The 21,517-nt window shown below is 38.1% G+C and overlaps 2 protein-coding genes across 2 annotated transcripts; both read right to left on the bottom strand.

The window, feature by feature from the left end:
• Window positions 1-1,492: 1,492 nt before the first annotated feature.
• LOC103056521 (vomeronasal type-2 receptor 26-like) lies at window positions 1,493-8,133 on the bottom strand. Its single transcript, XM_088142357.1, has 6 exons — window positions 7,949-8,133; window positions 6,661-6,946; window positions 4,623-5,474; window positions 3,206-3,433; window positions 2,489-2,615; window positions 1,493-2,394 (listed from the first exon to the last, which is right to left on the bottom strand). Exons 1-6 carry the CDS (start codon window positions 8,131-8,133, stop codon window positions 1,493-1,495), a joined length of 2,580 nt encoding a protein of 859 aa, XP_087998483.1.
• Window positions 8,134-13,098: 4,965 nt separating this feature from the next.
• Window positions 13,099-20,642, bottom strand: LOC103056281 (vomeronasal type-2 receptor 26-like). The gene is made up of 6 exons (XM_088142358.1): window positions 20,458-20,642; window positions 19,563-19,848; window positions 18,097-18,948; window positions 14,839-15,066; window positions 14,092-14,218; window positions 13,099-14,000 (listed from the first exon to the last, which is right to left on the bottom strand). Exons 1-6 carry the CDS (start codon window positions 20,640-20,642, stop codon window positions 13,099-13,101), a joined length of 2,580 nt encoding a protein of 859 aa, XP_087998484.1.
• Between the last annotated feature and the right edge of the window lie 875 nt (window positions 20,643-21,517).

Here is a 21,517-nt window from a genome sequence, read left to right on the forward strand (position 1 = left end):
TTGTCTTAATGATAGATGAGGAAATGGAGCCCTGGAGGTTGAGGGACCTGACACTGTCTGTTTTTATTGTAAGAAACTGATGTTGTAAATCTCACTGCCCAGAAAGTAGATGCAATATTCATGCACACAATTCTAAACTTAGACTCCCAGGCATCTACATCAACACATTCTCAAACCTCTACTACTTCACAAACAGCATTTGAACACTGGAGTAAACCTTCAATCCTGCTCTTTTCTATTAGGACCGTTGAGACCCCCATTCCACTAGCAAAGAGTGCACTTTTATAATGGTTGATCAATATGGTTCTTTTGTATGTGTATCTGTCACTAGCCGGAAAGCATCTTTCTTAAAAAGTACTTGAAGCAACAGATTCTCTTCTAGAAAATGTTTCCTTTTCTGCCCTTCCTACCTCAGAGAAATTATACATATGCTTGGGGTAGAGAGAAACCTTGTTTCTAATTTCCGTACTGAACCTGCTAAAATACAGTTTGGTCATATGACCATATGAATACATGCTTTTGTATTCACTGAACACACTACAGTGAATTTATTATAAAGGGGCCAATATGTACACTGGATACTAAAATCTATTATACATCAGATGGAGTAGATTTGGATTTGCCAGAAATTTCTTTGCGGGAGATCTCGTGCTCCTTGCTATGGAGGAAGCACAGCCAGGTAGCCAACTGGAAGGTCTTTTCAATTTATCCCCTTCTTTGTTGGTGACTACCTCTGATGATGTGTATCTGTCAGCCCCACTAAGCTGACCAGACCAGGAAATGAAGTCTACAGGAAGGCCAAAATTACTTTTATTGAGAATGGCTATACTTTTTAAAATTAATTTAAAATTATTTTTTTAATTACAAAAAAGGAAAAAAAATACATAAAAGTGCTTTAACATAAAGTGAAAAAATAGAACCACAAAAAGGTTAATATATCATTCAAACAGAGTACAGGTCCAATTCTATATATGCTTATCTAATACAAATACTATTCAGGTGCATATATATTTTTAATAGTTATATCATTATCCTGTTTTTTTTTTAACCCAGTGTATTTTGTATAAATGAGTCCCATATTTCATTATACTTGTCCATACAAAGTCTACGTCTATAGGCAATCTGCTCATAAGTAGCAAGTATAATCAGGTTTTCAATCAATTGAATAAATGGGACCATACTTTCATCTTTCCAATGTCACAATATCAGTCTTTTGGGCATAAGAAGGACACGGAGAATCCATTTACGTTGTCTGGTTGTCAAAATCCACGTACTAGGCATATACGTAGTTCAAAAGAATATTATTCTCTGAAAATTTTAGTATTTGTTGCACAATCATATTTGTATAGTCTAGTACTTTCTCCCAAAATGTAATAAGTACCCACAATACACAAGGCAAATATAATTGTGTATTGGTCTCAGGCTTAAATGGACATTTGGAAACATTCTCCAGCAGACCCATATTCAGGATTTGAGGCAAGCAGATTATATTTTAAAACTTTCTTTTCATTAGCTGATGCTTATTGTTCAGTTCAGGTCTCATCACAATGATAAAACACTTGGGGAAAAAGATACATACTAATAAGCCGGCACTGGAGGAGATCATGGAGAAGACCTCCACAGCCAACATGTATTTTCCCCTTGTGCTTAGATAGGTTGGAACAAAGGACAGCCAAACACTGCAGAAGACCAACATGCTGAAGGTGATGAATTTGGCTTCATTGAAACTGTCAGGTAACTTCCTGGCTAGAAAAGCAGCAGAGAAGCTGACCACGGCCAGGAAACCCATAAAGCCCAAGACACAGTAGAACATGATGACTGATCCCTCACTGCACTCCATGATGACTTCTTCGAACATTGAGTGCATATCAAAATCTGGGTATGGTGGAGAGGTTGACAGCCATAGAGCACAAAAGCTGGTTTGAACAAGGGAGCAGGAAAGAAGAATAGAATTGACCATTCCTCTCCCCACCCATTTCCTCATTCTGGAATCAGGTTTGGTGGCCATGAATGCTAGAACCACAACAAAGGTTTTTGCCAATACACAAGAAAGTGCCACAGAGAAGATGATGCCAAAAGATGGCTCCCGAAGGAGACACATAATTTTATTAGGTTTCCCAATAAATAAAAACACACAAAGGAAAGAGAGGAGGATAGAAACAAGGAGAGTGTAGGTGAGATTCTGGTTGTTGGCTTTGACAATGGGAGTGTATTTGTATTTAATGAAGATTGTGAGTACCAAAGTTGTCAGTAAAGAAAAACAAAGAGAAAGAACAGTGAGACTGGCCCCCATGGGTTCTTCAAAGGACAAAAAGGTGATCCGCTTTGGAAGGCATATATTTCTGTCAGGGTTTGGATAATGATCTTCTGGACACAGAGAACAGTCATCCATGTCTTGGGGGGGAAAAAAAACAGTTGTGGATATAGTGGATTATACACAATGTTGTACCCTAATGGCTTATTCCCATTATATTCGGAATCTTCCTACCTTTCTTCTTTGATATTTTTCCCTCTGGACACAGAAGACAAGCATAGCAGCAAAATGGCTCCCCTTCTTTCTTGGCCTTGCTGTATCCAGCCTCACAAGGTTCATTACACAAAGAAAAAGGTGCTCCCTATCCATAAATAAAAAATAATACTTTAAAATATAGTGGAAAAAGAAATGTTAGCAGAGATACTGTTACTGGGGAATCAACAGATTAAAATGGGAATGATAAAGAGAATTAAAATAGCATGATGTCATTTTTGAGAAACAATAATTAGTCTGCAATGGACTCATTACACATCTACCATTATTGGAATTCCTTGTATATATTTTATGCTTGGCCATTAAAGTATTCTGATTCTGATTCTGAATTTATGGTTTTCTATAACCATAATCCCCACTCTCAATAGATGATCTCTGTGCTAGTTAGGGAATGATGGTGTTCTAATCTTCTTAATTTAAATGTCACCAGATTGAAAAAACCTAGTAGTTAAAACTAGAAGAGCATGGTTTTTACTGTTCATACCTAATTTAGAGGACCCATGAAGGGAAAGAAAAGGGTGCAATATTCTATACCAAATACGTGAAATGTAAACATTCTTATTCTTTTCTTTCTCTGGGGCATTTGTACATAAGTTACCTCAGAGATGATGCTATGGAACTTCCATCAATAGAAATATTATTTTATGCTATATAAAGGAAAGCAGACATACATCTAACCTGATTAAAGCCTACTGGCCATGTGATGGAATCCACAGAGATATTGAAGAACTTGTCTGGTGGAGCTGTGGGATCTATCGCTCCAACTTTAACCCTAAGGAAGGACTGGTTTGGGAATGTGATCCAGTTGATGATATCAAATCCACCAATGAATTTTCCATTTTTGTCAAAAGAGATCTTTTCACCAACACTGTTGTTGAATGAGACACTTCTCAGAAAGGAATGAAGCTACAAAATAGAGACACACACAGAGAGAGAAAGAGAGCAAGGGAGGGAGGGAGGGAGGGAGGGATTCATACTTGATGTTTCTTTTATGGCTTTTATTTTGGTTGTAGAGCAGCATCAAACAAATAACATAACAAGCACTCCGAAATAGAAGTAAAATATTGCATTAATAAAATAAAATAAAAATGGATTATCAATCAAATTATATTGCAAAATAACATTATTATATTATACTCTATTATTATATATTACAAAATATAAAATATAAAACCAGTAAAAAATCTATCAAAATATAACTGGTATACCAAATGCTATAAATAATCAAGGTAGACAACCATAGGCAAATACACAAGAAATACTAAGATGTATAAGGCTATAACAATTTAAAATTATCCTTACTTGTAATCAGCCTTATACTTGCTATAAAGCCTATTAGGATTTGAATTGAATTATAATTCAACAAACTAGAAGCAAGATTAAAAAAAAAATAGGGAAACTGAATTGGTATATGCATATTTTAAGGAGAGGAAGAAGAGACTGCGAGATATATTGAGTGACAGTAACTTAGATGGTCCCTACAACCACCTGACTTAGGAGTCATTTTCGTTCAATCATAGCTCGGATACAGTACAGGGCTACAATGTCTGAAATCCTTGCCTCCTGGCCGCTTAGCAATAAACGAAGGTAATCAGCCTCTCTCCTGCCTGGCTACTCTGTTATGAATGAGGAAATATACGTATCGTGGAGGTCTCTGACAAATAGGCAGCCAAGCAAAAGATGACCCAAAATTTTAACCTCCCACTCACCACGAGGGCAGAATTGCTGTTCTTTTAAGTATGTTGCAGAACTTTCCCTACAAAAGGCCAGAAAGGTGGCCATTACAGTAGACAAGTGTAAAAGTTCTCCTAGTGTTTTTAAGGGCAATATTGTACAGCTAATGTGCTGATCATTGTGGCAGTTAATTTGATGGGGAGAAGCATATTATAAAGGATGTGGCTATAATTTTATAGAATGACTTTTTAAAATTTTAATACAGGCATGTCAATATTTCTGTTGAGTAAGTCATTACTATATTTTACTTTTGGACCTAATGTCAATGCCCTTAGAGAATATTGTTTGTTAGAGTTTATGGACAGATGTTGCAACTACAGATATGGTGAAGGTTTCTGTATTTCTCTGCTTAAGATCTTACCTGCCACAACACTTGATTCTGAAACTGTTGCCTCCCTTCTTTCACTGATGTTCTTTGCCTGGGCATAGATAAATACAGAGATTGCAAAGCATGTGCCACAGCATAGACTGCATTGTAAATATTGTAGCTCTGGCCACTCATGCGTGTTTCAAACACAGATGTAGGAAGGGTCTCAAGCCTCTCCTGTCCAGTACATTTTTTCTCAGATTCCTCTGTTTCGGAGTTGGAAAACAAACACTCAAATGCCTGTTCCCAAAAATCTTTCCTAAAACGATCATGCTGGTTGTTGGTTGGATTTAGGTTTCCAAGAAATTCCTGAAAGTCTTGGACCTCCTTTGTGTGAATTGCAAAGGATAAAGCACCATTCAGGAAATGGATGTCCCAAGAATTCTGAAAGGAATTTGAAGTATAATCTGACTGAGCTGTTATAAGCCAGATTTTTGTCTTCTTTGGTACATCCTCCACCACTGACAATTGGAGGAACATTCTCAGAAATTCTATGGATTGAATTTCACCATATAAGATTATGACGTTGGCTGTGCTGTTCATGAGAACTTGGTATATTTGGACTCCTTCACTGATTACTTCATTATAATCAATGTAAAAAGCTATATTTGGGAACTCTTCTATGAAATCAAAACAGATGCCATGCTGGGAAAATGAGGGGAGCACAACTTGTACAAATTTCTCTCCTTTGTCATCATTCACAGCAAGAACTCCAATCCACACCCATCTAAAATACAACAATAGCTGGAGAAGGCCTCTATGTTGGTTGGATTCATCTGGAAACATTTGTTGGAAGAACACAGCTTGTGTCTCTTTATCCACAACTGGAGCAGAGCCGTATGTCACCTAAAGAAAGCAAAAAGATATGCAATTGAGAAGGTCTAAATGATCCTCTGAATACGTGTAAGTGCATTTGTGTCTGGTTGTTCTTGACCTTATATACTGAAATATTGTCCAGATACTTGTGTTTATTTCCAAATATCAATCCAGATTTTTGTCTTAGGTGTGAAGATTTGTGTGTGTGTGTGTGTGTATATAAGAAGTCTCATTGTGCTAATTTTCTTTTTAAAAATATAAAAATGACTGTTCCAGAAAAGGAAAGATTAAAGTTCAACCTTAATCCAGTGTCTCGATTACAGAACATTTAGGTGTGCCAAACTACCTACCATCTGGCCAGAGATATCATTAGTCATGGTTCTGTGCTAATCCAATCAAGCAGAAATGAATGTCTAAGAATCCCAAAGGTCTTTTCTTTCTCCCCCTTCCAATCTTCCCAGAGGATTCTGGAGACACTTTTGGCCTACAGAGAGAAGCATCCATGGAAGCCCAAGACACATAAAACACCCTAGCTATTTTCTTCTCCAATAGGTCAAAACTCTGGGTTTTTCTCCTGGAGGAGTATACTGTGTTGCCATACTAGAAGTGAAGTGAAGTTTCCCAAGGCTCAGAGGACAAAGGGACCTTACACAAGGAGGAGAAGGATCCCTAGGTGCTTGGTTTATCCAGCTTGAGTTCTTGAGATATGCATTCCGACTACTTTTTCCCTCCATCTACTATTTAGATAAATTATTGGGGCCTACTAAGGAAACCTGATAGTTACAAATCTCTGTTTGGTCTTCAAGGAACATTTCTCTTTCCATCCTCTCCATATCTTCTTTCAGTCAACATGTATTCTTGGTTTTTCTGTTTTTTTGATGAACGATTATCTTCATTTAGAGTTTGAAATTAAACAGATAATTTGCCTGAGTTAGATCATAATAATATCTTGTATTTGCTATTAACCCAAGAAAATATTTGACTTCTTAGATGCCATGTCTTTACCTTTGGTAACAAATGCTCACTGAATTACAAGAAATGGATGGTTGTCTGCCACCTGGGTTCAATTCATCAACATGGACTATTAGTCATCTTTAAAGCTTCTTTAATGAGTACCTATCAAAACAATGTATAGAATCTGAACGATGTTCCTTATCATAAAAGCTAACACTCTAGGCTTCTTCAGGTAATGCCTTACATCTTCAGCACATCTTACCTGAGGAACTTTATACATGCACAGGACAGTTGCCATGTGGAGAGAGATGTCAGGTCCCCCAATGACTGCAGCCAGAGTTTTTGGGACCCCACATTTGTAGTTAGGGATGAATCTGCCTTGTGTGAAGAGAAGCACCATTGAGGCAAGGTAAGTCCAACTTGGACTGAAATTGCTGTTATAAATGTGGAAGCCCAGTGTGACATTGGGTAGGATCTGGGTATTTTCATTGATCTCCTTTAGAGTAAACACTAAGGCAAGGATGTGCTGGTAATTCTGGAATGATACACTGTAACAAATGTTACATAATATATTAAGAAGGATCTGATTTAGAATATGGCACCTGCAATCTTTCAGTACTATATGTTGATGTATTTTAGTGCAATGTATTTACTACTCTTTGAACTGTGGTGCTGGAGAAGACTCTTAAGAGTCCCCTGGACTGCTAGGAGGTCAAACCAGTCAATCTTAAAGGAAATCAACCCTGATTGCTCATTGGAAGGACTGATAATGAAGCTCAAGCTCAGATACTTTGGCCACCTAATGCGAAGAGAGGAGTCTTTGGAAAAGACCCTGATGCTGGGAAAGATTGAAGGCAAAAGGAGAAGAGGACGGCAGAGGATGAGATGGTTAGATAGCAACACTGAAGCAATGAGCATGAAAGTGAGCAAACTCAGGGAGGCAGTGAAGAACAGGAAGGCCTGGCGCAATATGGTTCATGGGGTCACAAAGAGTCGGACATGACTTAACGACTGAACAACAACAACAACAACATTTACTACTCAGCTAGGATCCTGGAAAATGCAAGGAAAAACACTAGCACATATATAACACTCCAAAATTGTGTGTGTGTTTGTGTGTGTGTGTGTGTGTGTGAATGTAAGACAGGCTTGAGGTTGGAAGCATTATTTCTTAATGCATGAGAAATGCCCAGTAGCAAACCCCACCTGCCTAGGAATTCATTATATTCAGATGAAATAGCTGCATTTTATTACCAGCAAAATCAGCTGAAAAAAGGTAATCATGGCTAATATAGGTCCCACAGATTTTAGAGGTAGTTACATCTTCCTAAATTAATCTGTATCCACATTTTGTATTTAGAAATAATTGGGTATGATTCGTGTAAATGCAGCTTTTTCATGTGGAAACTGAAATGTAGCTTGAAGATAGATCAAGGCATCCTATTTTTATGAGGCACTTTTTTTATTATAGCTTTCAGGAAAATGTTTTGAGCATCATATGATTGAACAGCAAGGTATGGAACTTGATTATAAATGAAATATGTACTCACATAAGTCCATCCTGAAGTTCCTGAGAAGGATGTTGACTGAAAGAAATGGGATCAGAAAATGTTGAGAATACAGAAATAATGCCAGCGATGTTAACATCTCCAAGCTGATGATATGTGTGATGAATAGGAAGAGGCTCATCAAAGTCACATTGAATGCTAGGATTCTTGCACACCACTTGAGGCATTACTGTTAACAGTGACTCCATGAATACCAACATCTTCCATATATGTCTTCTTTCTGTAAACAAATGCCCCTGTCTGCAACAAGATCCTTGAAGTAGATCAGACTGACCTGACTTCTTGAGATGTTTTTCAGACAAAAATAGACAGTGCAACATACTATCAAATCAACTCACAGAGCTTTGGGGCATCTGCATTTTGGTACCTGTAAAATCAACTGAAAAAAATTAATCATGGCTAATATAGGTCCCACAGATTTTAGTGGTAGTTATATCTTTATAAATTAATCCGTATACACATTCTATATTTAGAGATAATCGGATATAATGACTTATAATGGAGCTTTAGCCTTTTTATCCACTTCATGTGGAAACTGAAATGTAGCTTGAAGATAAATCAAGGCATCCTGTTTTTGAGAGGGATATTTCTGTAGCTTTTGCTATTACAGGAAAACATTTTGAGCGTGATGTGATTGCACGGCAAGGCACAGAGCTTGAAAATAAATCAATCGTGTACTTACATACAGTAAGTCCATATTGAAGTCCCTGAGAAGGATGTTGATTGAAATCAGTGGGATCAGAAAGCATGAAGAACACAGAAATAATGCTAGCAATGCTAACTTCACCAGCTTGATGATATGTGTGATGGACAGAAACAGGTTCATCAAGGTTATCCTAACATTGAATGCCACAATCCTGGCACACCACATGAAGCATTACTATCAGCAATGACCCCATGAATGCTAACATCTTCCATGAAAGTCTTCTTTCTGTATACAAATGCCACTGACTGCAAGATGATCCTTGAATGTGTCCAAGTAGAAAAATCTGACATGACTTGTCAGTGGTTTTTGAGGCAGAAATAGATAGTGAGACATACTATTGAATAAACCTACAGAGCTCTGAGGGCTTCCAGGTTTGAATGCCATGGGGAACATTAATAGGATTCTTCAGAGTCAATCCTTCTTTTTGCCTTGGAGTCCTGTAGGATTTGAAACAGCCAAATTGGTTAATTTCATAATGATAGTGTCATAATGATAGTCACCTGTCTATATTTTCAATGTTCACAGCTCCAAAGAAAACATGTGGGGTCCTCTTAAAGCAGGAAGGCAGGAGTTGCAAGTCAAGGAATGAAAAACATTCTTCACATCCATATACCAAGATACAAATTGATGTAGATATATGTATAGGTATAGACATTGTGGTAGATTGATTAGATAGATGATAGATAGATACGTGATAGATGATTTGTTTTACTTTACTTTTCTTTCTTTTTTGGTGCCCTTGAGTCAGTCTTGACTCCTGCTGACTGCCTGGACTAGTCCCTGCAGTTTCTTGGCAAAAGTTTAGGGAGGGTTTTGCCGTTGCCTTCTTCCTAGGGCTTAGAGCGAGTGACTGGCCCAAGGTCTCTGGCTGGCTTTGTGCCTAAGGCACAACTAGTAAATAAAGATACCCAATGATTGCTTATTACATGTATAATGATCCTCTTAAGAGGGAAAAATACATGCTAGGATTATCCAGTTGAAAACATGACTAATGAACATAGTTATGAGAGAATGAACAGGAAGCCATTCTGTTCCAGATCACCACTGTTGGATGAAAGATGGGCACAGGATGGCTAGGGGGCACATGGGAATGAAGGTCTATGGATCAAAATTCAAAAGGCACTTTTCATTGTATGAAGGTATTATGGAATACTGTGGTCTGAAAATAACATTCACAGATCAGAATGAAACCATTTGTCCCACTGTCTCACTTCCAAAAAAGGAGCAAAACTGACATAAGGTCCAGATGTGATCTAAATAAAACATTTCAGTGACAGCCCAGCATATTGTTCTGTTGAATACCACAGTAAGAGATAGAAGGCAGGCTAGTGAATTCAGCTCTTCATTCAACTTCTCCTCACGCTTTCTCTCCATTGACATGGTCTAGCTTCTAACACCATCCAGATGGCTATCATTGTCAGGGATAGGACACTTGACAGGCCTCAGCAATGCTTAAAACTGCACTTAGGCCTAAATTACTTTTTATTTCAATTACTCTAATCCTTCCTGAGTATGAACAATTAGTTTTGAAATTCAAGTTCTTAGGTCAGGTTTTTCCATATGTATGTAATATGCTACTAACCAATAATGAAATTAATTATGTCTTGATATTGTGAGTGATATGTATGATACATGAGGGAAAGCTTGGAAAAAAGAAAAGGACTCCCAAGAGAGCTGGAACCCCAATTCTACTAGCAAAGAGTGCACTTTTATAACTTTTGATCAATGTGGTCCTTGTTTATGTGTATCTGTTTCTGGCTAGAAAACTTCTTTCTTAATACACACTTGATGCAGATTTATTAAAATATATGGTCATGTACGAAACATAGAGAAGTTAAAACAAATGCATCATACTGCATCCACTTAAAAAAGGAATGGGAAAAACAAAACAAAAACCTATTCAAGTTTGCATGAGATACACCAAGAGAAACAGGTCCAGAAACTTCTAATTGATGTAGCAATTGTACAAAATTTATATTTAGGAAAGAAGCAAGCTCTCCTAGTGTAATGAAGCTTGCCCTTCAGAAGGTTCTTAACATCCCAAAGATCAATAACAAGCAATTTCCTAAGGTAATTAAGAGAGGAAGTGGGCAAACCCAGTGTCCATTTGAAGGTGCTGAACTGTGGCTTAGGCAGGATGATTTCCCCCTGGCTCCCAGAGCTCTGAAACTCGCTGGAGATCACTATGTTGAAGTCTCTTCATGGGCGAGACTCTGTGTGGAGCAAACCTGTGGGTGATCCCAGTCCTCTCCTTGATCCAGAGAGGGGTTCCAAGGAACTGATCCATTCGTCGGCTCCTCTTTGTGCTGTGGCCGTTGGCTCCATTCTTGCGGAGCTGTCTTCTGTCCAGCATTGCTTCCCTGGAAGTCCGATTTCTAGCATTTCAGACTGGCAGTAGGATGGTAATGCACAAAGGCTGCATTGCAGCCATACTTGGAAAACAGACAAAATGACAGCATTGTCAGCATGTAGCAGAATGGAGATTGGTCCACTAGATGAAATTCAGCTTTGGTAAAAACTTGAACTATATCTTTAATGTAAAAACTAAATAATAGGGGGGCCAGGATGCACTCTGTTTAACTCCCTTAGAAGTTGGAATAGGGTCAATCAGTTCTCCATTATTTAAACACTGGACCTGTGTTGTAGTCTCTTCATATAACATACTAGCTAGTTGCAGGAGCCAGCAGTTCATGGAGTTAGTTTTTGCCACAACATTTCAAGGGGCATTGAATCAACTGCCACTTTCAAATCTATAAAAAGAGCATAGAAAGCACCTCCAGGAGGGCTAGTATACTTTCAGAGTTTACTAACCCTCCTATAGAGAATGAACAGTCTGAGGAAACTGTATACTAACCCTCCTGTAGAGAAGTAGTGCAGAGTGATGCACTGATCTGCAATAGAAAAACCTGATCTTAACCAGGCTTGCTCCATTGGTAAGATGCTTTCTTGGACCATCCAATCAGCAAGCTAACAATAAAAAAATGTTAATAATATAATCTGCTAATTATGCATTTTAGCTGATAGGACTCAACCTCCAGGAACTGGGACAGAACCTTGACAGCCTCCCTTGACTGGCTGGGGTTGAAAAACATAATTGGGTATCATAACCATACTGATTATACCAAACTCCAAACCAGGAGATACCCTCACCCAGCAGTTTCATGTAGATGTTGAGAAGAAGGGGAGAGAGTACAACCCTGTAGCATGCCACAAAGGAGGAGCTATAAGAGCAATCTCACCCCCAGCCCATGCAACACAACCAGAACTGGCTCCAGAGAAAGGAAGAGAAACACCATGAAATGGTGCCCACAATCCTCAACCCATGGAGCTGGCTTAGAAGGATACCATGGTTGACAGTATCAAAAGCCATTGTGAGATAAAAGAGCACAAGGAAAGATGCACCACTGCCATCCTGGCTCCACCACAGGTCATTAGTCAAAGCTGCCTTTTGTACTAAACTTTGGCCTGAAACCACACTGAAATGGGCCTAGATAATCTGTTTCCTCCAGGGTTCTCATCAGCTGCAGACTGGCCACCTTCTCAATAACCTTCCTCAAAAAGGGAAGGTTGGAGACTGGTCAGTGGTTGTCAAAAACCATGGGATCCAAGGAAAGCCTCCTGAAGAGGGGGTGCATGACTGCCTCTTTCAAAGCAGGAGGCTTTTACAACCTAGGAAGGGCCCAGAGCCAATAAACAGGTGGCTGACCTGACAGGACAGAGAACATTGTCCACTTCCTCAGGTGTTACCGGCTCAAACTCATCCCAGATCACAACCCCAGACAATGCCCTGGACTTCTCAGCCTGCTCTGCCCTGTCCACGTCAGAGTGAATCTGAGTGACTTTATCCATCACATGGCCTGAATAACCCTAATAGATGTTCCAAGGTGCCCTCCCTACACAATAGATACCAGGCTGTCCTAAACGGAACTCCTGGATGGCTATAAGTGACACAGTAAGTGTGGAGAAATATTAACATTTTGTCACTCATCTCAACACACAGTAATCCCTAATATAGGCTTTTACCCATGTACAGTCAGATTCACTCAATCACCCCAAGACAAAGCAAAACAAAACAAAAAACAGACCTAAAGTGTGTCCTCCGGTATGTGTTTGCCAGTCAATGACTTAGGACAGTACATTATTGCCATGGAGGCCATGAACTCCTGAGCTGCTATGGATTCAGTGTTGCCAGATGACAAATTTAAATCCCCAATTAAAGAAAACAGGAATTATTTGTATAGGTCTAAAAAGAGGGCCAGTAACTCCTGCACCATTTAGAGTTCTCTATTTTGCCTCCAAGTTTGAAATATGGCAGCAAGTCCATTTGTGCTAAATGTAATTGTATACTGGTCACTGTCTTCAATGTACAAGTGAAAAAAATCTCCTACAAGTATATATACAGAATTTTAGAAAAAAAGACAAATTTTTAAAACTTTCTTTTCATTAGCTGACGCTTATTGTTCAGTTCGGGTTTCATCACAATGATAAAGCACTTGGGAAAAAAGATACACACCAATAAGCCAGCACTGGAGGAGATCATGGAGAAAATCTCCACAGTCAACATATATTTTCCTTTTGTGCTTAGATAGGTTGGAACAAAGCACAGCCAAACACTGCAGAAGACCAACATGCTGAAGGTGATGAATTTGGCTTCATTGAAACTGTCTGGTAACTTCCTGGCTAGAAAAGCAGCAATGAAGCTGACCACGGCCAGGAAACCCATAAAGCCCAAGACACAGTAGAACATGGTGACTGATCCCTCGCTGCACCCCATGATGATTTCTTCGAACATTGAGTGCACATCAAAATCTGGGTATGGTGGGGAGGTTATCAGCCATGCAGCACAAAAGCTGGCTTGAACAAGGAAGCAGGAAAGAATAATGAAACTGGCTATTCTTCCACCCACCCATTTCCTCATTCTGGAACCAGGTTTGGTGGCCATGAATGCTAGAACCACAACAAAGGTTTTGGCCAACACACAAGAAACTGCCACAGAGAAGATGATACCAAAAGCTGGTTGTCGAAGGAGACACACAATCTTATCGGGTCTTCCAATAAATAGAAACACACAAAGGAAAGAGAGGAGGAGGGAAATAAGGAGAGTGTAGGTGAGATTCCGGTTGTTGGCTTTGATGACGGGAGTCTCTTTGTATTTAATAAAGATTGTGAGAACCAAAGCTGTCAGTAAAGAAAAACAAAGAGAAAGAACAGTAAGACTGGCCCCCATGGGTTCTTCATAGGACAAAAAGGTGATCCGCTTTGGAAGGCATATACTTCTGTCAGGGTTTGGATAATGATCTTCTGGACACAGAGAACAGTCATCCATATCTGCAAAGTAATACAATGGAGTGGACATAGTGGATTATACACAATGTTGTACCCTAATGACGTATTCCCATTATATTTGGAATCTTCCTACCCTTTTCCTTTGATATTTTTCCCTCTGGACACAGAAGACAAGCATAGCAGCAAAATGGCTCCCCTTCTTTCTTGGCCTTGCTGTATCCTGCCTCACAAGGATCATTACACAAAGAAAAAGGTGATGCCTATCCATAAAGGAAGAAGAATATTATAAGATATAGCTGGAAAAGGAAGTCTTTGGAGATATACTGTTACTGAGCAATCAACAGATTAAGATGGGATTGATAGACAAGTTCAAATAGTATGATGGTATCATTCTGAAATGCAATTGTTCTGCAACTGACTCATTAAACATGTACCATTGTTGGAATCTATGGCCTTCTATAACCATCATCCCCACTCTTAATATACAATCTTTAGGCTGGGTAGGGAATGCTGGGGTTCTAATTTTATTAATTTAGATGTCACCAGATTGAAGAAATCTAGTAGATAGGACTGCAGCTTTTACATCAAAACCATGGTTTCCATTGTCCATACCTAATGTAGAGTATACAAAAGGCCAACATTTTCTTTTTTTGAATAATAAAGGCTGCAGTCTTTACATTCTATACTAAATATTTGACTATACCAAACATTCTATACCAAATATTTGAAATGTGAACATTACTGCATATATTTTTTTTCCTTCCACAGGGCATTTGTATCTAGGTTAGCTCAGAAAGGATGCCATGGAAATTCCATCAAAAGTGTTTTTTTTTAATACAGCATACATGAAGGCAGACAGATCTAGATTCAAACACCTAACCTGATTAAAGCCTACAGGCCACATGATGGAATCCACAGAAATATTGAAGAACTTGTCTGATGGAGCTGTGGGATCTATCCCTCCAACTTTGACCCTAAGAAAGGACTGGTTTGGGAATGTGATCCAGTTGATAATATCAAATCCACCAATAAATTCTCCATTTTTGTCAAAGGAGATCTTTTCACCAACACTGTTGTTGAATGAGGCACTTCTCAGATAAGAGTGAAGCTACAATACAGAGACAAACAAATAAAGAAAGAGAGGAAGGGAAGGGAAGGGAAGTCCATTTCAAACTTCATAAAATTGATAATTTCTTCAGAACCTTTTGTGATGATGATTGGGACAACTATCTAAGGTATGATTTATTATTTGAAATTATCAGATGAATTAACACCTTCCATGAAGCCTCTAAACCATATCCATAAATTATAATCAAAAAAGGTGTTTTTTCCAGTGTATTGCACTACCTCCTTCACTCCCATTTACTGGGACATTAACCAATGGAAAACAGGAGTAGCAGTTACTAAAATATATTATAATAATGACAGCAATGAATGTAAAAGGAACACATCCAATATAGTTTTTTTCATTCATTCTACATTTTTTCAATATACTATAATGGAGTTTGAGTTACATGAAGACAAAGGGAGATTAATTTCCAAAAATAACTTGTAAGTGTGGAAGGAATTCACCAGTGGAAAGTGATGAGAAGAACAGCAATGACCTTTTTTTTTTTTTACTGGATGTGTTTGAATGGAGGCTGACCTGGGACTGCAGGAATTTGAAATCCTGCATGGGGGGTAGGAGTGGGGGGTGGTTTAGATGGCCTAAATGCCCATTTTGAATTGTATGATTCTTTCTTCCCATGAAAGTACATATGTCTGGCAAGGGCTCAAAATAACATCCTGCTTTGGTCGTCTCTTTGTAAAAAAGATAAAAACATCTTCACACCCTACCGTGTTTCTTCCAGAACCTTCTTCATGGAAACATACAAAGCTGTTCTCTTTCTTCTCCTTTAATGTACTATAAAACTATGCTTCTGTATGTCTGCCTGTAGAAATGCAGCTTAGTCTGGGGACTTCCAAGGGAGGTATGGCAAACTGAAGACAGCTCCACAAAAGCAGAGCTGATGACTGTGGCAAAGTCTGAGGAACTAGTGAGTAAACCTCTTTGGGCAAGGGAAGGATGGGAGATTGCCTCCAGATGGCTGCTGCTTGTGAGGAAACTGCAGGGCAGCTGTTTTCTGTGGGTTTGAGCACCAGAGACAACATGATTAGTCATCTTGCTTGCAACTGCAGTGGAGACTGTTAAAGGACAGTAAGTTCACAAACCTCACTTTCTGATCACTTTTGGAAATTTCTCATTAACTATTTCTAAACTATTACAGACCTTCAGACTGAGAAGTCTGAAAACACCTCATGAGTCTGCCTTCAATCCTGAATGAAAGAAAATTTTAATCGTAAGCTTAAGAATTTACAGAATCTGAAAACAGCAAAAAGCTAAATATTATTTTGATCTTAGCTAGTTACATATGGACTAAGGTATATAATAAAATTGGAATATTGAAACTTTTACAATAAGATTTTGGAATTATTTATAAAGAACAAACAGCTTCTTGTGGGAAAAATATTCTATTTTGGTTTTTACAAGACAAAAGAAAGATAAGCAATTTCATGATTTAAAATACTGGACACTAGAGGGAACTAAATATTTAAGTACAGGAAAGATTTACAAACCTGCAAAATGTTGCAAAATGTTTTAACAATGAAAATACTGAAGAAGACTTTTGAATCAAAAATAATAGACACAATATCAACAATGTCAGGTATGATGTCTGCTTCTATGGATAGACTATGTCCAAAAGATGTTATTGAAGAAAGGACAGATGTAGGACAAATTTTAGCTGACAAGATAGAGATGGTATCAAAAATGGATTTACAACTGACAGGCCAAGAGAATGACTTAGAAAAAGATGTTTCACAGGAGCTACAGAAGAAGTTGGAGTGGGTTTTAACATTTAAAAGGGAAATACAAATGACAAACCAAGAGAGTGACCTGGATAATTTTTTCCTACTGGAGTTTTCCTACTTTAACAAAAAGACTTGTTAAAGTCTTAAAGAACTGTGTGAGATGGGACAAAGAAGAAATGCAGAGAAATCAAATCCTGTGAAAATATTTGAATGAACTAAAGATTAAGACTGTTAGAATTAAAAGAAAGGAATATAAAGTTGGTTTATTTGATCAAGGTTAAAACAAGGTATGTTGTTACCTCTGGTAACACTTTATAGACTTTCTGCTGACCCCAGGACTGAAAAGATGATGTTTTATGGATTTGTTTATAGATAACAGATGGGATATGGGATGAAGAGATAAATGTTTCTAAACTTAGAGGGGATGAAGGGTCACTAAATTTGTTTATACTTGTTCTAATGAAGGTTGGAAGTAACTTCTTTATATATTTCTTTTCTCTTTCCTTATTGTATTCCTATTTTTCTCTTTCTTTTCTCTCTTTTTTCTTGCACTTTTTACTCCTTCTTTCTCTTCTCTTTCTTTAAATTTAGTCTGCATTAAATTTTACTATTATAATCAAAATTCTTAATAAATTACGCATAATAGAAATGCAGGTGAGTCTCAGCAAGAGATCCACAAACAGGAGCTCTAGACCTGATGGAATTGGAGCATTCCAGCACCCCAAATCTCTTTTGAGGAAGGATGCCTCGCTATTATTATCAATCTTTTCTCCCCCATTCATGGTTTGCATTAGAACTTGCTCACAGAGAATGCCTTGAAAAGTGGACATGATGGTACCTTGAACAATTAAAAAGCTGTTTCTCAATGGTCCCCCCCTCCCCAGGTCAAAATTATATAATTTTGGAAATTTAACCTATTTGGTGAAACTCAATGCCAATTCCAATCAAAGCACCTAGGAGAAAATGTATCCAAGCCTCTGCTTCAGCACATCATGTGGAGGGAGTGGACCACCTCCATCCCTCTATTTACAATTATGTAAATTATGGCAGTTAATTTGATGGGGAGAAGCATATTATAAAGGATGTGGCTATAATTTTATAGAATGACTTTTTAAATTTTTAATACGGGCATGTACATAAATATTTCAGTTGAGTAAGTCATTAATATATTTTACTTTTGGACCTAATGTCAATGCCCTTAGAGAATATTGCTTGTTAGAGTTTGTGGACAGATGTTGCAACTACAGGTACGGTGAAGGTTTCTGTATTTCTCTGCTTAAGTTCTTACCTGCCACAACACTTGATTCCGAAACTGTTGCCTTCCTTCTTTCACTGATGTTCTTTGCCTGGACTTGGATAAATACAGAGATTGCAAAGCATGTGCCACAGCATAGACGGCATTGTAAATATTGTAGCTCTGGCCACTCATGCGTGTTTCAAACACAGATGTAGGAAGGGTCTCAAGCCTCTCTTGTCCAGTACATTTTTTCTCAGATTCCTCTGTTTCGGAGTTGGAAAACAAACACTCAAATGCCTGTTCCCAGAAATCTTTCCTAAAACGATCATGCTGGTTGTTGGTTGGATTTAGGTTTCCAAGAAATTCCTGGAAGTCTTGGATCTCCTTCATGTTAACTGCAAAGGATAAAGCACCATGAAGGAAATGGATGCCCCAAGATTTATGAAAGGAGCTTGAAGTGTAGTCTGTCTGAGCTGCTATAACCCAGATTTTTGTTTTCTTTGGTTTATCCTCCACTTCTGATAATTGTAGGTACATTCTTAGAAAAGTTATGGACCTGCTCTCACCATATAAGATTATGACATTGGCTATACTGTTCATGAGAAGGTGGTATATTTGAATCCCTTTACCCATTACTTCATTATAATCAATATAAAAAGGTACATTTGGGAACTCTTCTATGAAATCAAAGCAGATGCCATGCTGTGAAAACATGGGGAGCACATCCTGTACAAAGTTTTCTCCGTTGTCATCATTCACAGCAAGAACACCAATCCATGTCCACCTAAAATACATCAATAGCTGGAGAAGGCCCTTATGTTGATGGGATTCATCTGGAAACATTTGTTGCAAGAACACAGCTTGTGTCTCTTTATCCATGACTGGAGCAAAGCCATATGTCAACTAAAGAAAGCAAAAACATATGCAATACAAAAGGTCCATGTGACCCTCTAAATTGTGTACATATTTGAGTTTTTGTGTGTCCTTGATCTTACACACTAAAATATTGTCCAAATAGTTGTGTTTATTTCCAAACATCAACCCAGATTTAAGTCTTAGGTTTCAAGAAATATTATTCTTGTAACTTGTAATATTCTTATAACTCTGTGCTTTTCTTCTGAAGGTGTATACAGAGTTGCTGGACTAGAAGTGTAGGGAAGTTTCCCAAGGTTTAGAGGACAAAGGGACCTCACTCCAGGAAGTAAAAGATCTCCAAGTGCTGGGTTCATCCATCCTGAGTTATTACTATTATTTTGAAATACACATCCAGACTTATTCTTCTCTCTATCTACTATCAAGATAAATTATTGGGACCTTTAAGAAAACTTGAATTACAAGAAATGGATGATTGTTTGGTAACTGGGTTTAATTCATTAATATCAATTATCAGCCACCTTTAAAGCTTCCTTGATAAGTACCTACCAAAAGGTTATATACAATCTTAACCATGCTCTTTATCATAAAAGGTAACACTCTAGGCTTTTCAGGTACTGCCATATACCTTCAACACACCTCACCTGAGGAACTTTGTAGATGCACAGAACAGTTGCCATGTGGAGAGTGGTGTCAGGTCCCCCAATGACTGCAGCCAGAGTTTTTGGGACCCCACACTTGTAGTTAGGGATGAATCTGCCTTGCCTATAAAGAAGCATCATTGAGGCGAAGTAGGTCCAACTTGGACTGAAATTGCTGTTATAAATGTGGAAGCCCAGTGTGACGTTGGGCAGGATCTGGGGATTTTCATTGATCTCCTTTAGTGTAAACACTAAGGCAAGGATGTGCTGGTAATTCTGGAATGATACACTGTAACAAAAAATAAACAATACATTAAGAAGGGTCTGTTATTGCATTTGCAAACTTTCATTACAACACTTTGTTGAATGTGTTTACATTTACTCTTCAGGTAGGATCCCGGAAAGTGCAAAGCAAAATCATAGCACATATACAACACTCCAAAACCTGGGGTTTCTTGAATACAAAACAAACCTGGCCTTGAGGCTGGGAGCAGTATTTCTTAATACATGAGATAGGACAAATATCAAGCCCTAGCTTCTTGATAATGCCTTATATCAAGAAAATGGCTACATTTTGGTGCCAGTACTTTCAACTAACAAAAGTTAATCATGGCTAATATAGATCCCACAGATTTTAGTGCTAGTTACATCCCTAAATTAATCCATATCCACATTCTATATTTAGAGAGAATCAGATATGATTTGTTCTAATGCAGCTTTGGCCCTTTTCCCACTTTATGAAGAAACTGATATTTAGCTTTAAAATAGATCAAGACACCCTGTTTTTAGAGGGGTGTTTCTGGAGCTTTTGTTATTACAGCTTAGAGGAAAATATTTTCAGCATCATGTTACTGAATACCAGGTACAAAGCTTGAAAATAAACCAATTATGTACTTACATAAGTCCATCTTGAAGTTCCTGAGAAGGATGTTGCCTAAAATCAGTGGGATTAGAAAATGTCAGAAACACAGAAAAAATGCCAGCAATGTTAACATCTCCAAGCTGATGATATGTGTGATGAATAGGAAGAGGCTCATCAAAGTCACATTGAATGCTAGGATTCTTGCACACCACTTGAGGCATTACTGTTAACAGTGACTCCATGAATACCAACATCTTCCATATATGTCTTCTTTCTGTAAACAAATGCCCCTGTCTGCAACAAGATCCTTGAAGTAGATCAGACTGACCTGACTTCTTAGGTGATTTTCAGATAGAAACAGAGAGTGCAACATACTATTGAATCAACCCACATAGCTTTGGGGCTTCCAGCCATGGGTTGCAATGTCATGGGGAATATTAATAGCATCCTTCAGGGCCAATTCATCCTTTTGCCTTGGAGTCCCATAGGATTTGGAAGAGACAAACTGGCTAATTTTGTAATGATAGTGAGAGAGACACCCAGATAAAGGTTTTCAACATTCACAGCACCAAGAAAATATGTGAGGCCTCCTGAGACAGGAAAGGGTGAGCCACAAGGAAAGTGTGAAAATCATTATATCCATAAATCAAGTTATAATCTGATGTAGATTTATGGATAGCTATAGTCATTGAGATACTGCTATGTAGATAAATAGATATTGTAGATAATTTTGATTTCTCTATTTCATTATCTCATTACTTTATTTACCATTTTATTTATTTATTTATTTGTTGGTGACTTCAAGTCAGTGTTGACTCTTGGCAACCACCTACACTAATCCCTGCAGTTTTCTTCACAAGATTTTGGGAAGGGGTTTGCCATTGCCTTTCTCCAAGGGCTGAGGGTGAGTGCCTGGACTAAGGTCATTCATGGTCTCCTGGTTTCAAGTCTGATGCCTTAACTTATCAAACTCTCAGATAGATAGAATAAAGATGGAGATGGAGGTAGCATGAAACATGCAGTGATAAAGACACATTCGGAGATGGATAGATACATACTTGCACACAAACACAGAGGCAAACATATAGGACAATGG

This window comes from Python bivittatus, unplaced genomic scaffold (genome assembly GCF_059951505.1).
Source record: "Python bivittatus isolate LINGU-HERP-01145 unplaced genomic scaffold, Pbiv_v1 ctg000440_np1212, whole genome shotgun sequence".
In the NCBI taxonomy this organism is placed as follows: domain Eukaryota; kingdom Metazoa; phylum Chordata; class Lepidosauria; order Squamata; family Pythonidae; genus Python; species Python bivittatus.

Bases quoted from the DNA above. Each gene is read 5' to 3' on its own strand.
- LOC103056521 (XM_088142357.1), bottom strand. From the start codon at position 8,133: ATGCCTCAAGTGGTGTGCAAGAATCCTAGCATTCAATGTGACTTTGAT. The intron at 3,434-4,622 runs GTAAGATCTTAA...TCTATTTTGTAG, and splicing joins AGAATCAAGTGTTGTGGCAG to CTTCATTCCTTTCTGAGAAG. The intron at 2,395-2,488 runs GTAGGAAGATTC...TTCCCCCCCAAG, and splicing joins AAAAATATCAAAGAAGAAAG to ACATGGATGACTGTTCTCTG.
- LOC103056281 (XM_088142358.1), bottom strand. From the start codon at position 20,642: ATGCCTCAAGTGGTGTGCAAGAATCCTAGCATTCAATGTGACTTTGAT. The intron at 18,949-19,562 runs GTGAGGTGTGTT...TGCTTTCTTTAG, and splicing joins GCATCTACAAAGTTCCTCAG to TTGACATATGGCTTTGCTCC. The intron at 14,001-14,091 runs GTAGGAAGATTC...ATTACTTTGCAG, and splicing joins AAAAATATCAAAGGAAAAGG to ATATGGATGACTGTTCTCTG.